This window comes from Electrona antarctica (genome assembly GCF_951216825.1).
Source record: "Electrona antarctica genome assembly, chromosome: 12".
NCBI classification, from domain to species: domain Eukaryota; kingdom Metazoa; phylum Chordata; class Actinopteri; order Myctophiformes; family Myctophidae; genus Electrona; species Electrona antarctica.
The window spans coordinates 33,667,806-33,679,261 of NC_136793.1; the positions used below are offsets into that span (position 1 = coordinate 33,667,806).

Here is an 11,456-nt window from a genome sequence, read left to right on the forward strand (position 1 = left end):
ATAGATGGTTCTGTAATGTCTGTTCTGAAACATTTTGTCATTAACAAATTACTTATCATTGTACTCCCATTTGTTATGATTTTGTCAGCTACTTAAGTTATCTATATAAAAATCACACCTGTGTGAAGTGAGGGGCGCTCTTACTAGCTCTTACCCACATTACTAGGCGCTAAATCCTTTAAAACCATTATTGACCTCATACCGACCTTGAAACATACCTTAGTTACGTCACCAATAATAGCTGCCAAGGGTTTGCATTTGTGCTCAGGCACATATGACGTAAATTCTCCATTCATTGTCAATGGCATTTAATGTTTGTGTTCAGACAGAAACTACAGCTGTTTATAGGAGGGGCTAGTGCCCCTCAAAAATTACAGACAACACAGACCAAGGCAATGGTGATCACATTTCTACTTTATTACAGTGGCCTACTGCAATAGCCTATGTAAGTAGACAGAGGTAGAAAAAAAGGGGGCAACAACCAAATTGGCATTTGACCAAAAATGCTGTATGCTGTATATTTATTATGCATACAATCTATTGTTATACAAAACTGTAAGCTCTAATGCATTTGGTTTAAGAGTATGAACGACCATGTCTTCAACTCTTCATGCCCCGAAAGAAAATAAAAAACAGCTTAAAGTAGGCTATTGCTGAATGATAACTTACAGGCAACAAATTTACAACATGCTTAGGCGACTTGGTGATTTGGGCTTAACAAAAATCTAAAAGCATTACATGGGTGAAATTATATGTGAAATATGCAATTTTACAGGAATTAAATGTCCCTTTTTAGAACCCACATATTGAGCGGAGTACATCATTCAGCCTGATCTGTCTATGGTAACGAACAATAAAGTTATGAATCTTGAATCCTGAAAGTCACACTCCCGTGTGTTCAGCGTCTCCTAAAAAAGAAGAAATAAAGAAGTATTAGGCCTATGTTATATTATTATTTTGAAATGAACTGTGACCTATACCTGATTTCGATACTAAATATTGTCTCACTTGTTTAGAGAAATTACTAGGGGCTGAATCTGCATTGTCAATACCCTTATTCTTCAGTGTGTGTGTGTGTGTGTGTGTGTGTGTGTGTGTGTGTGTGCGTGCGTGCGTGCGTGCGTGTGGGTGGGTGTCTTACATTCAGTCTCAGGTTTCTCTTCGGGTTTGGCACACTCATAGTTGATCTCCAGGTATCTGGTGGCCTCCTTACAAGGGTACTCCCCAAAAACCATCTCTGTCACAGGGACCTTACATGACCTCTTGTTGGTACACCTGAATGTACAGACAGACAGACAGACAGACAGACAGACAGACAGACAGACAGACAGACAGACAGACAGACAGACAGACAGACAGACAGACAAATATAGGCTACATATTACTTATGTCCAAAGCGGTTACTTTTCAGGAAATGGGAAAAATAGATCCAATGTAGCTTATTTAATTAGTCACAAGTTCTTGATGAAATGTTTTCTTTCATAATCATTTTCAAAATGTTTTAAAAAATAGCTAAATTAAAGCTTGTTGATTGGCTATTTTATACTAATTTTGCGCAACGATCTTGAACGCATTAGGGCGTTTAGGCATTAATTAAATAAATAAAAAACATTACAAATATAAGTCTTGACATTCAAAGGTTCCTGCCCGGCAGCAACGACATTATGTAGTCTTACTCATCACTCATCAACTTTTGACTTTGCATCTATTAGATTCATTTTTAAAACTTGCCTGTACAGGCAACTATTCCTTAATACTCCATCACCTTATTGTATAATTGTCCAAAAATATGAGGTGAGGGGAAGCCAATACGCTACACAACCCAAACCTCTACCAAAATGTTATTGTATTTTATATTCAAATTTGTTCTTAATTTTGTGCAATGCACATACATACAGTACATGACTTTTGTTGTATGACTGTTTTCATCGCTAAATCGCAACCTTTCATTGACTGGCTATGTATGCTAATACAAATACAATTGACACAAGGGAATAAAGTGCAATACATGCTCCGTCCGAACGTTTCAGACGTTGTCCGAACTAGTTCGGGTAGGTAGGTAAGCCTTTCCGAGCCAAGAGACCCATAGGGCATGAGCCTATCTCCTGTTTCTGTAGTGTGAGGCAGCCTGATGTACAAGTACACCCCCTGGACATGACCCTAGAATGTCGCGTTGTCGTGGGGACTTTCCGCCAATCCAACCCTGATGCTGAGTGCCAAGCTGGGAGGTATTGGGCCATTTTTAGAGTCTCTGGTATGACCCGGCTGGGGAAAGCCTGTCAAAAAAAATCTGAGCATGTATTGACCTTAACAATCCCACAAAACATCATTATACAGAGCTTTGGTTGTCATCTGCTCAGTATTACATTGGAGGGTTGAGCATACTTTGCCCTCCTAGTGATGACAACATGCCAGTTGCCACACTACTTTTCCATGATTGCACCGTAACGATGTAATGACATTAATTGATTGAATACTTTTATTAGACAAAAATATACAGGTACAGACTGACTGTACCGTACTGTCAGACATGTAGATATGTAGGCTAAAATACCTGGGGACTTGTTTTCATTGTGCTCCTATGTATTCAATGCATCATCATAGCATAAAAATAACACCAACAATAACAACAAATCGCAATATTGCCAAAATAAAACCCTTCCTCTCACGCCCCGACTTAACCAAAGTCATCCACGCCTTCATCTATTCACGGCTAGACTATTGCAATTCCCTTTGTATTTTCTGATGTATTTTTCACCTTTTTATATGTTTTTCACTGCCATTATTCTGTGTTTTTGTTGTTGCCTTTGGATGCATGATATGTTCTATGCTCTTGTTGTTCAGCACTTTGTGACCTTGTTCTTGAAAAGTGCTATATAAATAAAGCTTTATTATTATTATTAGTAGTAAATAAAAGGACAAAAATCACACCAGTGTGAGGTGAGGGGCGCTCTTATCATAGTACATCATCATTCTCCATCCATTGTCTACATATGACGTAAATTCTCCATTTATTGTCAAATAGCATTTAATATTTGTGTTAGGACAAGAATCTACACTATAGCTGAATATAGGAGGGGCTAGCGCCCCTCAAAAAGGAAATGTCGACAGTGAATGCCATCCTTTCTATGGGAACAATGAGATGACCTCCCCTTGTGGTCTCCTGAAACAAATTACTTTCCTTGACCAACTGGCACTGATCACCCCAGTAGTTTCTGAAATGACCCCCACACACGGAGAGACAGATATACAGACACACACAGGACGAAAACATAATCTCCCCCTTGCCTTTCTGGCGGACATAATTGGGCTGCTAATTATCACTGCTATATAATATATTTATAGCTCTTCCTTTGCTCAAATTGTTGTTCAATGTCTCCATCTCAGCTCTGCCTCCTAAACCAGCCAAGCCATCTACTCCAGTCCCGAGCATCTTCAACAACAGCATGGCCCTGCAGGACTCCGAATGGTACTGGGGAGACATATCCAGGTGACTTTACACACACATACTACAATGAGTGTTAATTATGACAGAAGGCTTTGATTGATCTGAAATGTTTTAGTTTAATTTAGATTTTAGTCTGCTAAATTGACACTGCATTTTGTCTACAAAACGTATTTTGGCAGGCCTTGATGGCGTCGTATTGCCTGATTTTACTCTTGGTTGCGTGCTGAAAATAGCCGATCTGTATATCTACTAATTAGTGCAACCAAACTTGTCTTTTAGTTCTACTGGATCTCATCTCCACTAGTCCCTCACTGACAAAATTGTCAATATATTTAGTCTTAGGCCTGACTCACACGTGCACAACAGATTGTTGTATAGCTGATGCATGAGACTTGTTTACTGATGCAAGCTCGCAATGCATTTCCAATGGGAGTCACATGGTTTGACACAACATTTTTGTTGTATGAGGGGGAGGGGGGCAGTCGAAACACAGCCGAAAGCCCTAAAACACAAATGTTGTGTCAAACCATGTGACTTCCATTGGAAATGCATTGGGGCAAGATGTAAACAAACCCTTTGTTTACATCTAGCATCCAACAATGTTGTATGCTAGATGCGAAGGTGAGTGAAGCCGAAGTCATCATAACTTAGCTTTTATTTAGTTTGTCAGTGAAAATATGGTAGTCGCCGGACATTTTTCGTCATAGTTTTTGTCAACGAAATTAGCACCGAGTCTACAACATACATACAGACACTACAGTAATTCACACAGTCATACAACCTTTTGTCATGGCCTTTGTGATTTGCAGAGAGGAGGTGAATGAAAAGCTGAGAGACACAGCTGACGGTACGTTTCTGGTCCGAGATGCCTCCACCAAGATGCACGGTGACTACACACTCACCCTGAGGTCAGTTCACTTCTTTAGTAACTTTGAATACATGCCATGCTAGAACTCACTATTCTACAACTCTATTGTTACAACTCACTGTTGCAAGGCGCCATCAGCTCCATAGAGACCAGGATTTAAAATGCATCTTAAGGCAATGCTCCCTTTTGCAAAACTCAAATCAAAACTTTTCTATGAATTAAATTGTCATGTGTTCAATGTCAGTCCCATGTTTATTTGGTAGAACAGCACAGCCTCTAGTCAACTTAGTGTTGCGTATAATACGCTCTTAGTATTGGTATAATATGCAATTCACCCATTGAATCTTAACCGTCATTGATGTGCCAGGATACTGCATCAGTACCACGTCTGACCACTACACACAAAGCTGGCAGTGCTGTAACACCAATTTCTACCAGTGCCTGCTCACTGGTGTAGAGCTTTCTCAGGTCATTGTACTATAACCCTGTTATCAGCTTATACAAACTCGCTGTTATAGAACTATCAAGCTTGCCATTTTAGAAGCTTCTGCAAACTCTATATTCTAGAACTATCTATAAGCTCAATGGTGTTTCAGGGTTCAGTAACTGCCACTTCACTGTTCATCTTTTTTGGTACTGTTGTGTGATACAGCAAAACAATACCTTGAAGTTAAAAGGGACAGTTTGAGTTTTCAATGTATAATCGGTATAATTTCATTTTGCATCTTGAGTAGTCCGGATGGATCCGGGGCCATCAGTGTATTATTGTGCATATCTTTGGTGATCAGTGATCAGTGATCACCTGTGTATTTTGAGACCAGATTAATGCATTTGACTTTTAAACTCATCTTCTGTTCTCTACAGGAAAGGAGGCAACAACAAACTGATAAAGATTTTCCACCGGGAGGGGAAATATGGGTTCTCTGACCCTCTGACGTTCAGTTCAGTGGTGGAGCTCATCAACCACTATCGGCATGAGTCTCTGGCCCAGTATAATCCCAAACTGGACGTCAAGCTACTCTACCCTGTGTCCAAGCACCAGCAGGTTGGTGTGGTAGTTTAATTTACATAGCTGATATACGTAGATAGGAATGAAGCCTGTTGAGATATCTTGTGGTCATTGTGTTTGTTAATACATGATGATGAAACTGTGTTTAGGACCAGGTAGTGAAGGAGGACAGTATTGAAGCTGTTGGGAAGAAACTCCATGAGTACCATCTGCAGTACCAGGAGAAGAACCGAGAGTACGACAGACTGTACGAAGAATATACCAGGACCTCACAGGTACATGCAACATTACAACGTTCTAAACTCTCTTTAAATGGAGAAACAATACAAAAAGGAGAGTTCATTGTAATGGCATGGAAAACACACACGAGCACATACTTTCACAAATAAGAAAATCTATTTGCAACAAGAAATAATATACATGAATATATGGTCACTGTTCTGGAAAAATAACAAATAAGGTGGTACAGTAAGTGAACAATGTGTCTGATAAAATTAATATCAAATATCTAACTTCTGAATCAAGCAACTGTCCGGCGTGCTCCCAAAAGCCTGAGTAGACGATAAAATGACCCAAAAGTGAAATTATCCCTTGAATGAAAACAAGCGAGAAAGTGAGAGCATGCAGCATGTTTATTCCTGTACAAGTAGACTTTCATTGTACAATGTTTATTGCCTCACAGCGCAAACTACAATTACCCATATTACAGGTATAGCTAGCTGTTTGGTAAACATGAACATCACAATGTTTCTATGCAAAGGCTGCTAATTCCTCTGAATTCCTCCCTCTGTTGTGCCTCTGCTCTGCACATTTACCGATCTCTTAATCATCCCCTCCCTCCTTCATCTCTGTCCAACAGGAGATCCAGATGAAGCGAACAGCCATTGAAGCATTTAACGAGACCATAAAGATATTTGAGGAGCAGTGTCAGACACAGGAGCGCTTCAGTAAAGAGTACATTGAGAAGTTCCGCCGGGAGGGCAACGACAAGGAGATCCAGAGGTAGACATTTTAAGCACTAACTCATGACAGGATGTGGTAAAGACTTAACTCTTCAGACTTTAAATGTCTAAATTGTAATTATATTTCGTGAGTTGTGTCTATATCACAGTTAAGAGTTGTTGTTCAGCCTGCCTGACGTGAAGTCGATTATGTCAACTTTTAAACTTAAAAATAAATCTTCCTTACCCTGTCCTCTTTTTCAAAGAATCATGGTTAATTATGACGAATACCGGACATCTCACCCCGGTGAGTTGTCTTCACTTTTTGACATGTCGGGGTGAGTTGTATGAATAGCTGAAGTCACGGATCAGTGAGATTGTGGACAGTAAGCGCCACCTAGAGGTGGATTTAAAGAAGCAGGCATCGGACTACAGAGAGATTGACAAGAAGATGAACAGCATCAAACCTGACCTCATCCAGCTCCGCAAGACCAGAGACCAATACCTGATGTATGACACACACACACACACACACACACACACACACACACACACACACACACACACACACACACACACACACACACACACACACACACACACACACACACACACACACACACACACACACACACACACACACACACACACACACACACACACACACACACACACACACACACACACACACACACACACACACACACACACACGTGGCAGCGGTGGCCGAACGGATAGCGGCGCGGTCTAGATACCGGAAGGTTCCCAGTTCGAACCAGCCGTCCGACACGTTAAAATTACCACCGCTGAAATGCCCTTGAACAAGGCATCAACCACTACGATGAAATGTGTTCTATGAGCAGGGCCTGGCTGGAAACAAGTTCTTGAGCTTAGCCCAGATACCCTGGGTAAATATAGATTTCATTTCATTTCATTTCACACACACGATAAGGGACTACTACTTGATGTAAGAACACACATGCTGTAAAACAGTAACTGAGGCATGTAATGGGTACGTAATATTCTGAACACAACCACTAGAGGGAGACATCTTCTGTCTGTATGTTAAATACAGACTGGTTTCAATGCATGTCATTGTCTATTCACAGCTGCCTTCAGCCATACATAGCACATGAGCTTAGATCTTTTTTTCAGTTAATGTCTTAATATATATTTTTAGATGTTAAGATTTTGTCCAAAGTCATTACAGCATTACCATACTTACATCATCAGTGCACGGTTAATAAGTCATGATAACCCGGCAGTATCTTGCCTTAACTCCCTCTTCATGTACTTTGACTCTACTCAAAGGATGCTTTGATGGTTGCAGAAACAACCAGACCGCTTAACAACATTGAGTTCTATGTTATAAACTGTGTGTGTGTGTGTGTGTTTGTGTGTCAGGTGGCTGACCCAGAAGGGAGTGAGGCAGAGAAAACTGAACGAATGGCTGGGACTGAAGAACGAGACCACAGAGGAGTGAGTATACTTATACAACAGTCTTCCCTTCAAATGAACCTCGGAAGTTCAGTTGGGAAACTCTACTTGGCATAAGCTGGACCACTCGATAGCGTGCAAACCAATCATATCAAACATTTAGCATGGCATCAGACTGCTCTCTGCCGCTGCTTTGTGTTTACGGTCTTGTCTGTCCACAATGCCATTTGAACATCCAATTACCTTCACTCTTAATAAAACTTCTGCTGTATTCTGGAAATGGGTGCAAAGCAGCATGCGCATCTCGACCAATACAAAACATTTGGGGGTGGTACACGGCTGTGAAACCTCATCAATAAAATAGAGACAATAGCAAGCAATATTTGATGGTTGGACTGAATGCGTCTGTATGCATATCTGTCTGTTACTGTACCTGTGCCCATGTCTACCAAGCTCTAACAGAGATTTCCCTGTCTTGTCTCCAGTGAGTACAGCATGGTTGAGGATGAAGAGGACCTCCCCCATCATGACGAGCGGTTATGGCGTCTGGGGAACATTAACCGTAACCGAGTCTCTGCTCCGAGGAAAGAGAGATGGAACCTTCTTGGTCCGAGACAGCAGCAAGCCTGGCTGCTACGCCTGCTCCGTAGTGTAAGGATCATTGGCTGGTGTCTGACTGTCTGTCTGACACAGCAATACTAATTTTGTTCTCTTTCCTCTGCTCTCCAGTGTGGAAGGAGAGGTAAAGCACTGTGTCATCAACAAGACCCACACCGGCTTCGGTTTTGCCGAACCCTACAACCTTTATGGCTCCCTGAAGGAGCTGGTCCTTCACTACCAACACACCTCTCTGGTTCAGCACAACGACTCCCTCAACGTCACTCTGGCCTTCCCTGTCTACGGCCAGCAGAGACGCTGAAGCTTTCTCAAACTTTGTTAACTTTACAGCTGGCGTCCCAATCACATACCACGGAGGTGCCGAGTGTAGTATTATCATTTGTTTTTGTTCTTCATTTCAAGTACTACACCATGTGATTTCCATCTTTCCGATCAAAGGTGTGTGTTTGGTCGGATTAGAAAATGGAAATGCATTCAGCACCTGAGGATATATGACTGGGTGACACCACTCTATAGAGATGAAGGGGAAGGTTATGTGTATTGTCTTCATAGGCCCATGCCCAGACTATGGTGTTCAAAGACTGAGCTCTCAGCTGATATGGAGATAAAACTGGGTCCTGCTAAACTCTCAGTGGATTTAATTACTTTTCTTTTAAAAGGACATGTTTACCCCCACACCGGTGGTTATACAAAGGCACTTCCTTCCAACAACATCCAGAAACCACAGACTGAAACATCGATAAACTTCCACAGCTGAATTCAGGTATCAGGAATATCATTGGTTACCCGGTCTAGCCCCTTTTACATCCAACAGAGAGAGCTATCCAGGGCCATCCCGCTTTACCACAAGACCACCTCTACATGTCCGTCTGTATGGATCCTGTTGATGCTGAACCTAAAAGCAAATTATGTACGAAGAAGACAATGATGTTAAAGATGAAATGAGGGACAATCGAGTGAAGGAAAAGAGGGACTTTTCTTGACATGCTAAACACTGTGAGTGAAAATGAAATGGGGCGAACTTTAAAAGAGGGTAAAGAAATTGACTGCCACGTATCGTTCACATACAAATAACCCCACTTCACAATTCAGACTCTTTGAAACCACCATCAACACGGCTTGTTTTTAAGTTTTTCCATTTTCATGTTTCATGTTTCCTTGAGTCAATTTCATGCTTTTAAAGCCGTGGTTGTTTATAGTCGGTGAGTTAGCATCCGTGTGTCCGAGTGAGGCAAAAGTTTTGTTTGAAAATTATGTTTGCCAAGCTGGGAAACGTTGTGGAAAATGACATGTAGCTCAACAAACTTTGCGAATGTCTTTATTTTTTTCTCAACTAGATAGTTTGGTAGATCTTTGTCTTTTTGAAGCAGTAAAATCCAATAATCTCATGATTCCCAAATGAGGGCCCCCTTTCCTTCAATTATATTGTCTTGTTGACAATGAAAACCCACTCTTATCTTAACCACTTAAGACCTATATACTTCCATCATACAGCAAATGGCGGAAATAGGCCATCTACAATCTCACATGTGAGCTTGTAGATCTGTTATTTTCGCTTGTAGAGCTTAGGAGATCTTAGAAGAAATTCAAAAAATCTTCCCATAATCGGGATGCTGCGGTTAAAGTGGATAAATGTTGTTAATGTTATTGTAAAACGTACCACAAACGGACTGATCCCCAAATCGTTCCATGTAACCTCTGATGGCAAAACTAGCCAAAGTAACAGCACTTGAGCAGACATGCAGCAGAAAGTTGGACTTAACTATGTAACCTAGCCAATGAAAGACATGGAGCATTAAAACTATTCAAGCTATTAAAGGAACGCTGAACATGGGTTCATCTGAAACGGGAGGCATACTATGGTCCGACGGAGCATTGGTTCGACATGCGTCCGCACCTCGGACTAGCGCCTGCTCCCGTGCTTGCGGTTATGGTTAGGTTAGGGGTTAGGGGTATCGGATCAATGAATCGTCGGACCAAACACATGTAACCATCAGAAACGGCATCTGATTAACAATCCATGTTGATGTGCATTTGGTATGGATTTAAATGCGACTGATGCTGTCATTATTGTTTTAAATAGACATTGATCTTCTGTGCTGTTTTGAATCTTTTTTTTCTTACTCGGGTAATCTTAACCTTCATTGCTTGTCAACCATCATGTTTGCCATTAGCAAAATATGGAAAAAAAGAAGTCACATGGTTTTTAATTCACCATTGTAGCAGTGTACATTGTTAACCATGGTTCATTCATCTTCATTGTGTTTAAAGTCATTCATGTTGATCAGTTAGAGTACTACATTTCTTGCTTATTATAAGCTTTGTTGTATTTGATTTCATTCTGAGGTATTGCGGACATGAATATAGTATGTGAAGATTGTCATTCCACAATGAGATATCTCTTAGGGGATTTACAATAGATCTGGAGGCAAATAATCACTATACTTTCAATAGATGCACACATTGGATTATGGGTGCTTTTGAAACATTGAGTAATTTCAGGTGGTGCAATTTTTCCAAAATGGACATATAGCATGTTGGAATGAAACGGCTTTAGATATTATGGCCTACACATTCAGGTGCAGTTTCTCAGGATTAATATTTCTCACCCAAGAATCGTACACTGATATTAGAACCCCAATGAGGGCTAGCCTGAATAGGAGTATTGATTGATTTGGTCCAAATTCATATCCCGGGTGCTGTCCCTTTTTTTACTTTGGATTATTTCTAGTGCAAATGTTTTTGTGATTTACTTTTCTTCTTACAATGCTATGAGAAGGATGCACACACGAACCAAACCCATTTCTCCACAGACACAGTGGAATATGTTGGAGAGCCTGAGCCAGTAGAGTGAATGCGTGTGTGTTCAGCATGGTTTGTGTTTTGACTGTTTGATCTCTGTTTTCATTCCATAGACACTGTATTTTCTGTATCAGAAATCCAGATAGTAGTTCTTTTCTTTTTCTTCTCTGCTTCTAATTGACCCTGTAATGCCAGTATCAACGATGTGATGTCACAAAGGACAATAAAGCACCAAGATCTTGAAAATATAAATATTTCTGCGTTATGGAATCTTTTTTTTTACATTTGTCTTGGTGTCTGAACATGTGCTGTAGATGCTTTGGTTTGGAGCTA

General features: G+C 40.7%; 1 protein-coding gene across 1 annotated transcript; it reads left to right on the plus strand.

The window, feature by feature from the left end:
• Positions 1–3,390: 3,390 nt before the first annotated feature.
• LOC306933993 (phosphatidylinositol 3-kinase regulatory subunit alpha-like) lies at positions 3,391–8,762 on the plus strand. The gene is given in 11 exon segments (XM_079516383.1): positions 3,391–3,490; positions 4,258–4,356; positions 5,181–5,361; positions 5,475–5,600; positions 6,185–6,327; positions 6,579–6,618; positions 6,622–6,776; positions 7,671–7,745; positions 8,189–8,269; positions 8,271–8,354; positions 8,433–8,762. Coding segments are annotated over 11 exon segments (1,218 nt in total). The 5' UTR covers positions 3,391–3,446; the 3' UTR covers positions 8,623–8,762.
• Positions 8,763–11,456: the final 2,694 nt, after the last annotated feature.